The sequence below is a fragment of the Bos taurus genome, chromosome X (genome assembly GCF_002263795.3).
Source record: "Bos taurus isolate L1 Dominette 01449 registration number 42190680 breed Hereford chromosome X, ARS-UCD2.0, whole genome shotgun sequence".
Lineage (NCBI taxonomy): Eukaryota > Metazoa > Chordata > Mammalia > Artiodactyla > Bovidae > Bos > Bos taurus.
In genome coordinates this window covers 55,824,136-55,842,605 of record NC_037357.1, presented here as the reverse complement: position 1 = coordinate 55,842,605, position 18,470 = coordinate 55,824,136, and the positions used below count along the sequence as shown (strand labels likewise).

Genomic DNA, 18,470 nt, shown 5'->3' with positions numbered 1-18,470 from the left:
GATACAGATATAAGAGATAAGACAGATTCAGGGAAGGAAATATTTCATTCTGATTGACTGTCAACTCATCAGAAATTAATAACCAATCAGATGGTATGGATAGGACAGAACTAGGATGAAAGAAAATTCAGTCCAGATTGGGTGGTGCTATTAGGCTAGAAACAGTGTGTTACATCATACGATTCTATTTATTTGTAAATCTTATCCACATGTGTAAACTTTTTATTTTGTACATGTTTACCAATTTTAAACAAATAGTCTATTCTATTATTTCCTTAGTGCCTCAAACATAGCAACCACTATTTTTAAAGGGCTTACAGCCTTGCATAACAGTCAATTTAACTATAATGGTCATATGGAAAATGGGGAAGAGGGGAGAGGCTTACCACCAGATCTTTGCAACATGCAGTTGACGCATCCTTTCTGGTCAATCCTAGGAACATATCTTCTGTTCCCACTTGCTGTTTGTACACAATTTCATATCTGAAAAAAAGCCAGTGATATAGAGACTCAAATGAAAGAGCAATTTCCTGTCACAGAGCAGAAAACTAGAAACTTATGAGGACATAGTACTACAAAAAATAAAAGGACAAAATAAATAAAGTGCTTGCAGTTTTTCAGGCATAAAGAAAATAGAAGTCAGAAATTTAGTCAAAAACACCTAAAACTGTAAAGCAGGATTTATGTTGTATATACTTAGTTGTCTAAAAATAAAAGTTAACTGTTTCAGAGCTATACAAACAGTAAAAGTAGAAGGAAAAAGGAAGGTCCTTTCCTGGAAAACAATGGCTCAGAAGAATAGTGGGCCCATAATCTAGGGTTTCATGGATAGAAAGAAACCTTATGCCAAATTTAAGCCACAGAGTGAGAAAAAATCCAGGCTTAGTACTCTTTCTGTCATTAACTGTATGATCTTGGTCAAGTCCCAAACTCATGTGGTCTCAGCTTCTGGATTTGTACAATTTATGGAAAGGGGTGAGTTTGAACTAAATGATCTCTATTGTCTTTTCCACCTCAAAAATTCTACAGTAGAAATACTGATCATGTAGACAACACAGCTACAACTACAGTGTTTAGAATCTACAGAATCCTTAGTTCAAGGAATGATTTTCCTGGTATTTTACCTCACACAAGACAATCCACAAACTTTCCTAGGCCCCAAATTTGGGACCCTAGGGATACAGTGGTTTACAGAAACCCCCAGCCATAAGTGAACCCTATCTTTTTAGATGGAATGAAATAAGCAAACATTTACAAATAATCTTGTCTGTTTAATCCTACTCTAATGAAGAAATGGCAAATCTCTGGATAGAAAGACTAAAGGACAACATTGAACTTCTGACCACTTGCGAACTGGAATACCCAAGGATGAAAGAGGGATTTCTCTGAGTTGGAACAGGACTAAGAGTAAACAGCATTTTGAGATGGAACACTTTTTTCTTAATAGACTATAACAGCTCCCAGGTATTTACACAGGTGAAACCGGGTTAAAACAAAACAGAAAGATATTGATCTACATGCCCTGAACTCCCACATGGATTTGCTCTAGCTGTTGCCCTTCCCCTCATCTCCAGATGCAATTTTCCAACTGCCTTCTATGTATATTTGCCTGAAGGTCCCACGGCACCTCACAATCCACACACCCAAAATCAAACTCCCACCACTTCTACTTCACTACATTCCCAATCGCAGTTAATGGCTTCACTCTTCATCCAGTCACCCAAGCGACTAATCTCAGCATCATCTTTGATGTTTTCCTCTTATTCATCATATCTAATCAAATACCAAATCTTCCTTCAAATATCTCTCAGATAAAGACCCTCATATTTCTCCCTAAGGTCAGTGACTTAGCTCAGCTCCTTATTATTTTTATTTGGTAACTTGTTATTCTTCTTTTGTGACCTGCCTGTTCCCATTCTCTATCCATTTTGTTCTTTATCAACTAGGACATTTTGAAATGTATTTGCATAAGATAGAAAATAAAGATTAAAAAATCTTATAAAGCAATTTTCTTCATATCCTTACTGGAGTTCTTGTTCATTTAAAATTTTGAGGGATATTCTTTCGCAGAACATCAAACATCAGGATGAAAAGTAAAAATTTACTCAGATTTGGAGCTTGCCACATATGGCTGTTTGACATTCACTAAACTATATGACAAATGAATGATTTAATTCTTACTTTCACAGGAATGTGTGGGCACTGTATAAACATAACCTGGGATTCACTCCCTTGATATTTAAGATGCAGACAGAAACGTTTTAAAATCCCCTTTGATTTCTCTTTTTATGAGATTTATTTTTTTTAAACATTGTTTATTTGAAAGTTGACTACTTTTTTTCCAGTTAATTATCTGCAGCCTCCCACTGCTTCTATTTTCAGAACTGAGGTAGAAGATAGAGGCATAGTTTTTTTTTTTTTTTTTTTTTTAATATTGGACACAGTTTTACAGTTGGAATTAGAAAATTTCTCAGATCACTTACCATAGAAGTTTTCAATAAATTTTAATGTACATTGTAATTCAATAAGTATTGCCTTTGTTTTTCAAGCTATTCTAAATATTCAACCAAGATTTTATTTTAAAATACATATATTTAAAGCTTAGTGTATTTAATCGTTAATTTCAATTATGTATGTAAACATACTTTAATCTTAAAAGAATGAGTGATTTCATTTATTAGTATGCAAGGCTTTTATGATAATTCTAAAATTCATATTTATGATTCCTATTGAAAAGGCTAGAAAGCAAGCCTTTAATCCTGCCTGCAAAATATACTAAACACAATACTAAAATAAGTAGTAAATAGGTCCAGGTAACAGCTGATAATTGGTGGGAGAACATAGCATTTTACTCAGATTATGGAACACTGAGTAATTAAAAGCAAGTCTTTGACACAAAAACATGGCATAATAATTTAGTTTGTATGAATGCCTGTAATTTAATGGGCTGGTTTTATCCACTGTTACACACTATACAACTAAATGATACTAAATTTATAATGGAAGTGACTGTATTTTTCATCTTTTGCTAGATAATAACTGAAAGAAAGGTATTATGTTTTATTGTTTCTGCTCTAGAAGGAAAAAAATAATCAATTACACATGCCTTCTGTGTGTCACCATAGTTTTATCTTTTATGTGGTAGAAATTACTTTGTGAATCTTGTCAAAAATAGAACAGTATTAGATGACACATCTAAAACTCCCAAACATGTTCCTGACTTCATTTGACTTACTCTGGTGTGTCTCTAACATCGCACACATCATGATGCTCTGCTCCTTCTGAAACTTCCTCCGGATTCCAGATTTCTTCACAATTTTCACTACTAGTTTGAGGGATGACTGTGAAGAAAGGGGAGATAACACTGAACCTCCTGCCCCTTTTACTCCTTGAAATTCCCCCTGTCCTTCTTCACATTAAGTTTGGGATCACTGAAGTGAAACATTTTCTATTTGTAATCACTAGCTTGTTTTTTGGTCAAAGGAAGCTAAATTAGTAACAATTGACTTAAAGTTTTTAATTAACACACAACCAATACGTTGAAGAGTTGTAATAATATATGTAGAAAATTTGGAAAAGATATATAAGCAAAAAAGAAGAAAATAAAATAATCTATAATCTATAATCCAACCACTCATGTTAGTCAATGATAGCATTCTGGTGTATATCTTCCTAGTCTCTCTCTGTATATGTGTATATACACATATCTCTCTATATCTACAAATATATATGTACACATACATATATGTGTATATACACATATAAAACATATAATATATAAATATTTAGTACATAAAATAACATTGAATATTAAATATATATTATAGATAATATATTGCACGACATATGTGCAAAGAAATATTACACTGTTTTACAGAAACAAGTAGGATCATATGTAAAATATTTTTACATCAAAGAACAAATCAAACATGCAATCAAGATGATTTGGGTAGAAATATTTTATCTTGTACTAAGCTATATTATTGAAGGCAGGAGAAGGGGACAACAGAGGATGAGATGGTTGGATGGCATCACCAACTCAATGGACATGAGTTTGAGCAAGCTTCAGGAGTTGGTGATGGACAGGGAAGCTTGGCATGCTGCAGTCCTTGGGGTCGCAAAGAGTCAGACATGACTGAGCAACTGAACTGCATGCAAGCCTGATATAATTCTTTAAAAATTCTATCAGTGAAAGAAATTGAAAACAGTTGAGACAATGATCGTTTTTAATCCAGTATTTTACTCATGTAGACGTGAGCTCTAAAGAAAATGTCTTTTACTTGTCTTTTATGTCAAACTGAGCATATTCCTGGGTTTCTACATGTCATATTCGAATGTTTAAAAGTAAATAAGCATGCAAAATCCTAGCTTGAATTTGTTCCAACTATTGGGGCAGCAAATGGCAACTCACATTAGGTGCAGAACAGTATTTTGAGTCTTTCAAGCATTCTCAGAAATGTACCTGGTTGTCAGGTTTTCAATACTGCCAGTTCTTTTGAAATGATCTGTGTCTATTTAACATGGGCTTTGTAAAGCATAATTACAGTTTTATATATAAAGTTTTATGTATGACTCATTGTTCTCAGAATTTCGAGATTATTAGACATAACATTATAAGAAATACAGGCAGCACAGAAATACATCCAAATTTGAACTAGTCTTCTATGAAGTGAATATCTCTTGAATAACGCAAATATACTCTTGAGTATGTAGAATAATAACTAGTGAAATTTTAAAATTGTCCACTCAGACATCATTTTAGTCATTATTTTAAACATTTTTCCAGACAAATTTTTTTACAATTACCTAAGTACTTCATTTCCTTTCCCAGTCCATCCTCTGGTAACTGTGATCACGAGCAATAGAATTAGAACTTTCTAGATTTTTAAAGTTGTGTAAAATGTTCAACTCTGTGAAAATGTACAAGCCAAAACACAAGTAAAACATCCAAAAAATATTTATTCTAGTTTATTGGACCCATGACTTTATAAGTCACCCAATGGGCTTTAATTTATGTTTTTCAACATTAGATGAAATCTTGTGGTTATTTGTTTTATTGTGTTTTCCAGAAGACTATTAGTTCAAAGGGGGCAATGACTCTATTTTGATCTCCATAATAGTCTCAGAGATGACCATACTACTTGGTACATAGTAGGCCCTCAACAAATATTTATTTAATGAATTCATGAATGAATTCTGTGAAACTGCCTGAATACAGCAGCACAGAAGGTGAAGAAGCTAAGCATCTTGGTAACTAGACCCTAAATAATTAAAAAAAAGTTCTCTAACCACATGGACTTTCTTGTTTTTCCATCTCAGGAAACATCCCCCAAAATGTGAATAACTCAAGGCAAATTAACTTCAATTACTAGAAAAACAACTTACCTGCAACATAGAGTAAAAACTGCATCTTTATATGTAAATAGCTGTTCATCATCCCCACAATTATTTGAGTTCATCTTTGATAAGTGCTAGTGTTAGCATTACTCTCCCTATAATTTTGCTCCCAAAGAAGAGAGTATACTGATTATATTGATCTATATGCTATACTTCTTATAGTATAACTTACCTGTATTCTCTTCTATTTTTGGTGGTCCAATATTTCCGGGTCCCATGGCTCCCATTGCTGATGACTGGAGGAGAAGAAAAAAGTCCAATGTTCTATAATTACTACTTGTATAACTTATATGACCAGTAATACTTTAAATTTTATAAGATTTCCAGGTACAATTTAATTGAGCTACCCAGTTTAATTATCCATTGTTGTTATACAACCAAGAGACAGATGTCAAGTATTATTTTGAATAGGCAATGGCACCCCACTCCAGTACTCCTGCCTGGAAAATCCCATGGATGGAGGAGCCTGGAAGGTTGAAGTCCATGGGGTTGCTGAGGGTCAGACATGACTGAGTGACTTCACTTTCACTTTGCACTTTCATGCATTGGAGAAGGAAATGGCAACCCACTCTAGTGTTCTTGCCTGGAGAATCCCAGGGACGGGGGAGCCTAGTGGGCTGCCATCTATGGGGTCACACAGAGTCAGACACGACTGAAGTGACTTAGCAGTAGTAGTAGCAGTAATAAGGCAGAATTAATCTTTGATCAGACTAAATCCCCAGTTCCAGACCAGTGAATCATGTATTTCTGGGGATAGGAGAGTGAGCGACATTCATCTCTTTGAAGATTATAACCAAGCATTAGTATAACATGGATTTTGGATTTTGGCAGTTGTCTGGTCATAGTTAGATGGGGAACAGAAGGATGGGAAAGTTTTATAGAAATGGAAACAAACAACTAAATAGAGTCCAACTATTTAGACATCAAACAACTCATTTAAAAGTCTTAATAGCTTTTACTTCTTTCCACCGTGGGTATGAAATACTTCGTCTCACCACCTCATGACATTAAATGAGTGAATTTAAACAGCAATCCCAAAGTAATAGTGTCAAACACATGATGAACCACTTCAGTCTTCATGCAAATTCAGATTTACTTCACCATCTTCTGTACAAGCATACATACCCCCCAACACACAGCTTACAGGACTGCCTCTGGCTCACCAGCAGAACAGTTTTCTTTTTTCAACTAGGTATACCACGCATTCAGTTCAGTTCAGTTGCTAAGTTGTTTCTGAATCTTTTTAACCCCACAGACTGCAGCACGCCAGGCTTCCCTGTCCATCACCAACTCCCGGAGTTTATTCAAACTCATGTCCATCCAGTCGGTGATGCCATACAACCATCTCATCCTCTGTCATCCCCTTCTCCTCCCGCCTTCAATCCTTCTCAGCATCAGGGTCTTTTCCAATGAGTCAGTTCTTCACATCAAGTGGCCAAAGTATTGGAGTTTCAGCTTCAGCATCAGTCCTTCCAATGAATATTCAGGACTGATTTCCTTTAGGATGGACTGGTTGGATCCCCTTGCAGTCCAAGAGACTCTCAAAAGTCTTCTCCAACACCATAGTTCAAAAGCATCAATTCTTCGGCACTCAGCTTTCCTTATAGTCTATCTCTCACATCCAAACATGACTACTGGAAAAACCACAGCTTTGACTAGATGGATCTTTGTTGGCAAAGTGATGTCTCTGCTTTTTAATATGCTGTCTAGGTTGGTCATAGCTTTTCTTCCAAGGAGCAATTGTCTTTTAATTTCATGGCTTCAGTCACCATCTGCAGTGATTTGGAGCCCCCCAAAATAAAGTCTCTCACTGTTTCCATTATTTCCCCATCTATTTGCCATAACACACATTACACCTTCAATATACTGGCAACCACTTCATTGGTCCCTCTCAGGAGTTCTTCGATATTTCAAGAAAATCCCAATTTTTTTTACTTATTGTTCTTGCTGATGTCAGATTCTATGGCTCCAATTCACTCCGTTGCTGGCAGTCAAAACTTCTTATCACTTGGCCCTGGCCAACCAGCACCTCTAACTCTCCCTTTCCAGGATCCTGCCCTTATCTCCCAAGATTTCAGACAAGTACAAAAGTTAAAATGTCCTGTTTGGGCGAGAGAAATAGGGTCTGTCCTTGAAAGGTGGTGGAAAATCTCACCTGTCTTTATTATGCTAAATTATTCCAACAGCTGTAGGTTATTAGTTATAAATTAATCATAACATTCCAACAGTTTCTCAGGCAGTAACTATTCCTTTCCAGAAAGTTGCTTCAAAAGTGCTATGTCTGTGGTTAAGGTGTTGTTGTTTAGTTGCTAAATTGTGTGATTCTTTTGTGACCCCATGGACTGTAGCCCGCCAGGCTCCTCTGTCCATGAGATTCTCCAGGCAAGAATACTGGAGTAGGTTGCCATTTCCTCCTCCAGGGGATCTTCCTGACCCAGGGATTGAGCCCACATCTCTTGTGTCTCCTGCATTGCAGGCAGAATCTTTACTACTAAGCCACCAGGGAAGCCCTTAAGGTGTTACAGGCATTTTAATGTGCAACTCTGTACTTTTTTTTCTTTTAAATCACTAAAGTCATATAAAATTGCAGTGCTTTTCTTAAGTTATTAATCACCAGAATACTAATAATACTAATAGTCAATCAGGGTAAAGAATTTTTTGGAACATGAGGGCCTCTTGTTTTGTTGAGTGCTTCCTTCCATAGCAAATAAAAATCCATAGAAATAAAAACTTGAACATTCCCGACAAATATTGGTATGCCCCCTATGAACACTGATGATTGGATCAGTATATCAGAACAGAGGGGGAGTTTAAGTTGATTAACATAATGAAAATAAATAATTAAAAATAAAATTTTCACGTGAAAAGATGGATCAGGATAATAAAAAACAGTAAAACCATCTGGCAATTGTTTCTATAAGATTATCATTTCAGCCTCTACCATGAATCTACACCCAATTATCAGAGCAATTTATCATTGCAATTCATGCCACCCTGCAATATGTAAGAGAGTTAGAACATCCTTGGTATGTTATCTGTGCAAAGTGGTGAACCTTATTTCCCAAGGTCTTAAAATCCCCTTGTGAGTTTAAAAGATAACAGACACATTCTTTCCCAATCTCCTATATTCTTAACAATTCATGGTGAGGATAGTGTAAATAAACCAATGTGTATGCAACAGTTCTAAATGCTGTTTACAGTAAGTGTATTTTCAAAAAAACATCACTCTTGTAATCATTCTGCAGTTCCCAAGATTAATGCATGTTAAAAAATGAAAAGCTATTTCTCTCCTGGAAAATTTAATAGTTCATTAGAAACATTAATTATTCTCCCACTGTTCTGATACTCCAATTCTATATCCTCTAATGATATCTGTACTGTGGTGTCTGAATGACCAATTATCTCAAAATTGCTTATAACCCAGATATACAGAATTGTACATTATTATAGTAATTTTCCTCTATAAATTGTACAATTTGGTAAAATGATTCTAGTGTCTTTATTCTCATAAGCACTCATCTTTCCCCTGAAAACGCCTCTAGTTGCAAATAAACATCACCATGCATAAATGCCAAAGGAAACAGGCTTTGTAACCAGGATAAATTCTTATCTATGAATCTGTTCCAGTTACAAGTTCCATTTCACTTTATTCAAGATCACTATTTCTCAAGCACTGACTATAATTTTTCTATATGGCATAACCTTACCTTTCCCAGGATGTACCACTCTATCTCAGCTAAGGTAGCAAAAATGAGTTTGCCTTCCCAACTTATTGGTATATTGCTCTTAACTTTTTCTTCTGTGTCTTATTTGTTGTATATCTTCAATGCTGTTACTAATGACCTGATTTTTCTTTCTTTGGCCTCTACTAAGAATTTTCCCTGATTAAAACTTCTTGGTTACTAATTCTGGCTTGGCTCCAAGCCAACTCAGTTCCCCTCTTCTACAAATTTTATTTCCATCTGCAAGTCTTACTTGCCCGGTTCCACCTAACTTCTTCCTGGAGGGTAGAAGCTCAATCCAGTGTCAACCTGAACCACTGAACTGGCTGCCTATTTAGATTATACTATTTGTTTTTCCACACTATGGGAAAAAAGAATTTGGGGAGGAGAAAGTTGATATGTATGTTCATGGGAGATGGTTTATTCATGGTAAACTGGCCATGATAACAAAGAACATTAAAATAATTTAAAGCAAATTGATATATTCTGCTATACTAGGAGATTTATGCCTTCAAAGAAATTTTGTGTGCCTTCACATTGGCAGTCTGATAGTCAAAGTTTGCTAATGTCCACGGAGATGGAGAATGGAGACCAAGGGGTTACATGGAAGTATTTTGAGTATTCTGAGCATACTGGCAGTGAGTGTGAAATAGTCAAAGGTCAATTCATGCAACTCTCCTACCCAAAATGAAGCCCATCTTGCTGCTGCAAGACTCCCCAAGGTTCCCTTTCCTGACCCCAAATGCTATTTGGCTAACTAGATTCTGCAGCTCTATCTGAGCATACAGCTGGAAACCAATTTTAATAGGCTGAAGCTAGTTTGTCCCATTATTTGGCTCAAAATATTTTCTGTTCTGCTTTCATGTGTAGACAAATCAAAAAAATTAAGGGTTTTGGGGGTTTAATTAATACTGCCTAATTAAAATTATTTGTTTTATAGAAATATTGTCTAGGCTTAAAAATCCTAGCTACCACTCTTTGCATTGGTTGTCAAGCATTCTCTGGCCATAAATATAAATGACAAACATTTTGAAATGTGGCTATTGCTACCATAGTTACAGAACTATTTTCCTATTCAGTGTTCAGGTAGTTTAGAAAAAATATAATTATGTTTGCTAGAAAGGTACTAGAGGTTATACTCTCATGCATAATGAGCCCTGCAACCTCCTGTGAATATATTAGATGACACAGCCCTGCTCTCACAGCAAGGTTGGAACAAGTTGTTCAAATACAGTTTCATGACTTAGTGTGATCAGAACTAATTCATCTGTAAGTATACAACCACCTGTCCGGACTCAAAGTCATCCTCTTCAGGATAGAGTAGCTTAGAGAGAGCCTGTAATGCGGAAACGGAAGAAATTGTTTCAAAGTCCATATTTTCTGTTTCCATATTTTCATTTTCTGCATTTTCAGATTCCATATTCTGAGGAAGAAGATAATCAGAAAGAGGTTTTTAGTTTTCTATTTTATTTAAGACATGAAGATTTTTCTAAATTGTCCTATCTCCCTTCTTTCCCTGGGTCACTCCATGATCTCTTATTCCTCCTTGAAAATCCTTGTAAACTCCTTCAAATATATATATTGTGCTGATTCACAGAGACTCACAGACTCACAGGGCATCAAGTAGACAGAAGTATTCAGCTTGCTTTATTAAAACTTCATGCTTAATCTAACAAGCATTTCTTGAGCACCTACCTAGTGGTTCTCAGGTTTTAGAGTGCTTAAGAATCACTGGGGAGTTAACTAAAACTGCACATTCTTAAACTCTATCTCTAGAGAAAAGGTATGTCAGTGTCATGTAGAAAGTACATCATTATTTAGAAAGGAACTTATGTAGACTACCTTTTTACCTTGTCTCTTTTACGCTAAGTTGTATATTCTATTTAGTGAACTGAAAAGGATGTTTGCTGGGGTGAATGTCTCAAGGAAAGTTACTCATTTCACACTTTTGCCTCAGGCAGCCCTGTACTTTCTGTTATTTAAAATTTTAATCAACCCTTGATGATGCCTCGCATTATATGGCTGTTTGAGGCCTCTAGTGAGTTGGTTCATTAATTTTAGTGAAAGTTCATGGAAACATATTTGTTTTCTCTTGATTATAATAGTGATACTATGTATGTCTATTGTGGAAATTTTAGGAAATAATACATTAAAAGTAGAAATAAGAAAATCACAAATACCTGTACTCCTACCAACCAGACATCAGTCTTTCAAAATACTCTCTACCATTGTATTTAGAGTAGGAGTTCAGGATTTTTAAAAATCTCGAAAGTGTCAGACTCTAATGAAAAAACCTGAATAAAGACTGTAGAATTAGGCTTATTATTAGTGATTTGGGCATAAATATAATAGGAATCTTTTCTACACTTCTGCTGATATTTTTCAAACATTATTCCATAAAATTAATTGATAGGAAAAATTTCTTTAGCACTTATATTAAATGATCCATTAAAATGTTTCCATTGTGCACAGAAAAGTAATATAAAAGGATTCTCAAAAGAGTGCTGGTACAATCTCCTGTCAAAATCAACTGCATGTAATGGCAGTTTACAAATCTATTGTTTTACTCTTGTGTTTTACCATTATTATGACTTTTCTTTTTAAAAGAAAAACTGATCTGAATACTTATTGGAGATGTCAAGGGTATGAAACAAATGTTAAATAACTCTGTACATCTAGCATAGAGGCAAGTATATCACAGTGGTTAAGGGTAAGGGCTCTGGAGTCATGCTGCCTAGGTATGTATCTATCATTTACTTCCTACTCTGTGACTCTGGACACATCATTTAATCTCTCTATACCTCATTTTCCTTATCTATAAAATGGGAATGATAATAGTGCTACTTCATAGGGTTGTTACAAGCATTAAGTAGCTTAATACACATAAAAGAGCCAGGAAAAGTGCCTGGCACATAGCAAGTACTCAACACATGTTAGCTATTATTGGTTCTTTAAAATTTTAATTTTGCTGGGCATGAATATCATTTCTAATAATGATGTCAAATAACTTAATGATAAAACTCATTACACTGAAAACTCATTAAATTGGAAAAGGTGAAATAAGAGGCAATAAAACAATCTTCTCTCACAGTATGGTCTGGTAGTCTGCTATGGAAATGAATAATTGACACATTAAATTAAATGAAGAGGCTCCTGTTCATATTTTTAAAGTCCTAGCTGATTATGTGTTCATTAAATATTTACTTAACATTAAAAGCAAAAAGTTTACTGAAACATTTTCTACCTTAGACAATGAAAGAGAAAAATGGATCCAGATATCAGATGCAATGATATAAGTGGCATTTTGAGTTGAGATTGTACAATGAGACTTTTAAAAAACAAATATAGCAGAAAGTGCTTTATTATTCCAGCATTATCTACCTCACAGTATTGTTGTGATGGCTATATTATGCAATGTGGGTGAAAGAGTTTGCTAAAATATGAAAAGCTTTCTAAAAATATCATTATTATTTGGTACATAGTGCCAGAACCACAGGTACACAATGATGAAGACTGCTAGAGATCAATGGTGGGCTGGTGAGAGAGGAAGAAACTGGAACCAGTAGAGCTAACCCAGAAGAAGGGCATTCAGAAGTCCCAAATACAGCATCTGAGATAGCAATCAGAACTTCTATTCATGCATATTCATCAGCTTGACAGTGACATGGCAGCGAGAGTTTCAGGACATGAACACTGTTTCAGCAGAAAGGTTGAATAGCCATGGTTACAGCGAGGTCTATTTAGGTAAAGCAGGACCCTGGTCCACAGGTAGGGGTACAGGAGGCAGGGTGGGGTTCTTGAGGTGGGAGTTGGCAGCCAGAGAAAGGTTCAGAATATGGTAAGGTTCAACATCACAGCTAGAAAAGAGAAGAGGAACCAGAGACTCCATCAGAGGCTTTCTAATGTCCCAGGAGAGGTTATGAAAGAAGGCTGCGGTTCATTAGGTACATTGGATACTGTATTTAGGAAAAGCAGATTAATTCTAAATGCACATCAGTGGGGAAGTACCTCTGGCCTTGTTCTCATTTGGTGAGAGACAGAGCAGTGTGGGCAATGGGAAGCTACACCTGGAAGCTGAGTGTCTTCAGTAACTAGAGCCGGCATGTAGTCAGCAGTTGGTGAATACTGAACAAAACATGATTAAATTCATACAAAAGTTGATTTCCTAGTCATCTTGGAAGGTTATACATTGACGGAAATTATGCTATCAATACTCAAAATATTTTGGAATTGTGCTTCATATGTATCACCAAAAAAACAGGTGTTGCTATGGTATCACTCAGTTTGATTACACATCAGATTTGTCTCCAAGTGATTTCTAGCTATATCTAGATATCACATCTACTTTCAAACTATGAAGATCTGATATTTGAGGATATTCAAAAGAATGAGCTACAAGCCTTAAGGCGATTCTAAAAGAGTAGTTTCAAAAGTAATTTGAGCAATAACAACAGCATTATAATAAGTGGATAGTCTCCCAAAGTGACTGCTTTGAAGGGAATACCACTCCTTGGGATGTAATACAAATCACAATAATTTATAATAATGCTCTTTATATCTGAAGTATATTAGGAATCAGACTTCTTAAATTTCAAATCATGCTGGCATAGAATGGCATAGATTCATACTTAGATAGATTGAAGTAGAAATATCAAAATAAAGTTGGTATGCCAGCAAAAATAATTTTTACCATAGCAACTATAACAATCACCTATAAGCACAAAATAATAAACCATGACAAGCTTCTTGATATTGTATTCCAACAAACAAAAGAATCAGCAATATTAATCAAAGAACAAAGTCTCTAAAGAGAAAAACAAGAATTTGAATTGTTAGAAAACTATATTCTAAGTTCAATGGAAATGAAGATTCTACTAGCTTTTTTAGAAGTCTAACAAATCAAGAATAATTCATTAAACTATTAAAAACTTATTGTAATTCATTTGATATAAATAGATCACATTGGAAAAATCAGAGCAAGATGCCTTTTTATGAGTTATGCACTGTTATTTATTTGTAGGACTATCTTTTATTTGTAAATTTCATATAAAATTCATTTTGAGCCTGGCAATCAAGGACCTTCAGGATATAACCCCAGCCTAATTTTCTGCCTTTGCCTCCTATTATTCTCCTACATGTAATCTGCATTCTGCTAAAAACTGAACTTCTAATTAAACATACCCTATAATCTCCTGCCTTTGTACTTTGGAATGTATTCTTCCTTTTGCTTACAGTAGTTGAGAGCATAGTGATTTTTCTGGCATGCCACTTAAACAGTCCAGGAATAAATTTAAGGCCAGTTTAAGCACGAATTTCATTTTAAAAATATATTGCTAAATGTTTTCTTTGAAGTTTGGTTATATAGAAAATAAATTTTCTAGACCTCCCCCCCTTTTGTTTTCTCTCACTCGCTTTTCAGAGAAGGCAATGGCACCCTACTCCAGTACTCTTGCCTGGAAAATCCCATGGACCGAGGAGCCTAGTGGGCTGCAGTCCATGCGGTCGTGAAGAGTCGGACACAACTGAGCGACTTCACTTTCACTTTTCACTTTCATGCATTGGAGAAGGAAACGGCAACTCACTCCAGTATTCTTGCCTGGAGAATCCCAGGGACGCAGAGCCTGGTGGGCTGCCGTCTATGGGGTCGCACAGAGTCGGACACGACTGAAGCGACTTAAGCAGCTGAAGCAGCAATAGCAGCACTCTCTTTTGTTGGCCAGTTCCAGTGGCAGAGTTTTCTAGACAATACCTTTCATTTTTCCCATATCAACTTGAAACCTTAGGGCCTTCACAGGTAATGGGGGGGATCTCTCTTGGTACTAGCCACAGTGAGCTAAAGGGGCAAATGCTTCAGGATAAGCTCTTTAACCAAAATATTGGAGCCATTTAGGGACTGCTGCTGCTGCTGCTAAGTCGCTTCAGTCGTGTCTGACTCTGTGCGACCCCAGAGACAGCAGCCCATCAGGCTCCCCCATCCCTGGGATTCTCCAGGCAAGAACACTGGAGTGGGTTGCCATTTCCTTCTCCAATGCATGAAAGTGAAAAGTGAAAGTGAAGTCACTCAGGTTGTCTACTTGAAAGTTACACAGTCGTGTCCGACTCCTAGCGACCCCATGGACTGCAGTTTACCAGGCGCCTCCGTCCATGGGATTTTCCAGGCAAGAGTACTGGAGTGGGGTGCCATTGCCTTCTCCGATTTAGGGACTAAACAAGATAAAATAGGATTACTCCAGACTCATAGTACTGAAACAATAATATCAATAACTTGAGATTAAGTCAGACTGTAGTTAAGAGGGCTGGGGTCATGCTTCCTTTTTATTTTTACCTTTTATTTCTTTTTATTTTTACAGTGTCAATAGGAATGGCTCTCTGACTTGAACTAATTGGAGGAAAGTCTAGGTTAAATTGGTGAAAACTCTGAACTACACACTATTCAAAAAGAAATGATATCTTATTGATTCAAGTTTATATAGCAAATAAAATTAGAGTAATAAACACTTATCAAATATTATCATTTGGGAACTTGTTTAATAGGTAAACACATATCCCCATGTAGAGTGCTGTTTACAGCTGAATGATTTGAAAGCATTAAAAATTCATTTACCCTCAAAATTAGCATATCTTCTGCAACTTTATTTACACAGTGCCTTATTTAACAATTCCTGTATTAAAATTCTTCCAAAAACACAAAAGTAAACATCATCGCTGCCTATGTCTGAGTTAAACTATAATGTACTGGTTAACTGGGTTTTTTTTTTTTTCCTTTCATTTTTGACAACTATACACTTCAATGCTTCCCTATTTTTGTTTTCCTTCTTTTTTGGCTGCACCATGCTTGTGCATGCTTTAGGAACTTCCCAACCAGTGATGGAACTGGTGACCCCTTCAGTGAGAGCATGGAATCTTAACCACTGAACGACCAGGGAAGTCCCTCCCTGACTATTAAAACTAATTCATTTTGACTTTGTTTTTAAAATACCAAGAATAATTTTCTTATTTTAGGTCTCTAACTTTCACTGCCATCAAGTGTACTAAGTCGTAAGTAACTAAGGGGACTTAACAGAGTTTTAATTACAATTTTAAAATATTTAATGGAAGATGATTTTTGAAAGTACCTGGGATATTTCATAAACATAAAGGTCAAGAAATGAGCTGCTTGATTTAGCATTTCCTATATCCATTATTTTTTATTTTAGCCAAACTTAATACACTTGCCAATAATTTTTGTTCTTTCTGTCCCATTCCCATACTTCATCTTTATCTGAAAAGTTGAGATGGCTCATTGTCCTTTAGTACTTTTAAATTTTCTCCCCAAGTCAACAGGTCTGTTTTATTCATTTCTTCAGGAAATAGACTCTATTCTGAATCAAAGCTCTTAGAAGAAATGACCCCTAACTCTAGGCTCAAATTCTATTCTTTACCCTCACTCAGATTTTATTTTTTGTCACAGTCTGTTTTTACCTTTTGATGCGACCAGTTCAACAACAATATAATGCTATCTCAATCAGCCCTTGGTGAGTAGCAGGTTTGGTAGGTACAAGTAGTCTTTTACACACCACGCTCCAGACCTCCAAGTGCCGTCTGACTGCTTCTCACTCAACTGATCTGACCAACATTCGTCAGAGCTCTCAGGCCACAGCGTTCACATTCCCTCACAAAGGGCATTGTCCACGTAGCAAGGGACAGTCTGAACAGCAAAATATCCCCTAAAAATATATCACAACCAAGCATGCTGGTCCAAGATAAATCATGCCTATACGTATAAAACAAAAAGTACACTGGCTGCTCCAACTTGGAGCACCCAGATCTACATACAAGGAAAAAGTTTTCACTCTCAAATTAGCGATACAATCATTAAGTGCGTGTGAGTGTCTAAAGACATGGGTAAGGCGTCACAGGCTCATTTTGGCCTTCTGACATTCAAGAAGCATCCATCCCTTGTCTAGTAAAACTGGCTCATATCACTCACATTCTAATACACTGAGTTTTGTTAAAGCTGAATCCTGCTTCTAGCAAGGCTGGGGGCATTTAGAACAAGACTGTTCTATCTGCAACTTGTGGCGTTTGCAGGGTATCTCTCAGAGCCATTAGTATTTAGAGGCCTCCCTAGTTTCTCGGATAGCTAAAGTATCTGAGGACCCCTTCTTTTCCCCTCCTAAGGGTCAGGTTTCCTCACCTGTGTCACTTTTGGGGTGACTCTCTTGGCTCCGAAAATAAACTGCGGAGAGCTCTGCGTCGCTCTGTTGCCTGGGTAACAACTTTGTTTCCCAACTCCCCCAACCCCCACCTCCGGGTTCCCGCTTGACTTTGCTGGCCAATCATGGAGGAGTCTTCTTTGACCCCCCCCTCATGGGAATCAACCAATCGGAGCCCGTGCCTGTTGGGGTCTGTAGCCGCCCTTTCTAATTAACTAGGTCTACCCCTTTAAGCGTCGGTCTCAGTGAGCGTCGCTCCAGAGGGAACGCGCCCACTGCGGAGACCGGTTTTTTCCGGCCCCAGAAGGCCCCGACCCCGCCTCTCTCGCTGTCTCGGCCGCTTCACGATTTACTTCGAAGTGCCACCAGGGTAAGTTTGCGGGGTTTCGTTTGTTACGGGCATCAGCCAGTTCCCTCTTTACTTTTTTCCTGAGCGTGAATTCTAGGTCGGACTGTTTGTTCTCCCGCCGATCTGGAGCAGGGGGATGGAATGGTGGGCTCGGTGGCCCGGGGGTTGAGATTTTCCTGCGGCTTCGCTCGCGCTCTCCACGCCCCCTTTCTGCCCGGTGTTAGAGACGCGTGTTGTGATAACATCCTGATTTAAACCGTTTGTGTGTATGTGATGGCACCCCACTCCAGTACTCTTGCCTGGAAAATCCCATGGATGGAGGAGCCTGGTAGGCTGCAGTCCATGGGGTCGCTAGAGTCAGACACAACTGAGCGACTTCCCTTTCACTTTTCACTTTCATGCATTGGAGAAGGAAATGGAACCCACTCCAGTGTTCTTGCCTGGAGAATCCCAGGGACGGGGGACCCTGGCCCGCGGCCGTCTATGGGGTCGCACAGAGTCGGACACGACTGCAGCGACTTAGCAGCAGCAGCAGTGTGTATGTGTGTGTAGGGTGGGATCGCGTTCCCCCCACCTCCGCTCTCGTGGTGTGCAAGCCTTCGGGATCCGGAGCCCCAATGGGGAGCGCCTCTTCTGCTGCTGTGAGGCTACTAGAGGGCAGGAGCTACGTGTTGGTCCCACTCCCAGGAACGTCGCCGGACTCTGTGCCCCGCGTTTCCCGCCTTGGAATGGAGAAACGCAGGCATTCCGTGGGTTTGTCATTGCTTGACTATCCGAGTGTTTGCCCTTCGTCTAGAAGTTCCGTTG

General features: G+C 37.4%; 2 protein-coding genes across 5 annotated transcripts in view; one reads left to right on the top strand and one right to left on the bottom strand.

The window, feature by feature from the left end:
• Nucleotides 1-17,446, bottom strand: part of DNAAF6 (dynein axonemal assembly factor 6) — a 47,908-nt gene extending 30,462 nt beyond the window's left edge. The window contains exons 1-5 of one of the 4 annotated variants that reach the window (XM_024987851.2): nt 17,296-17,446; nt 10,402-10,542; nt 5,570-5,633; nt 3,236-3,341; nt 387-483 (exon numbers count right to left, since the gene is read on the bottom strand). In XM_024987851.2, coding sequence (XP_024843619.1) covers nt 387-483; nt 3,236-3,341; nt 5,570-5,633; nt 10,402-10,539 — 405 coding nt within the window. In that variant the 5' untranslated portion in view covers nt 10,540-10,542; nt 17,296-17,446. The other 3 variants (XM_005227865.5, XM_059883329.1, NM_001046029.2) reach the window with 3 other exon arrangements.
• Nucleotides 17,000-18,470, top strand: part of NUP62CL (nucleoporin 62 C-terminal like) — a 104,275-nt gene continuing 102,804 nt past the window's right edge. The window contains exons 1-2 of the mRNA XM_024988512.2: nt 17,000-17,003; nt 17,549-17,684. Coding sequence (XP_024844280.2) covers nt 17,000-17,003; nt 17,549-17,684 — 140 coding nt within the window. The remainder of the gene's footprint in view (nt 17,004-17,548; nt 17,685-18,470) is intronic.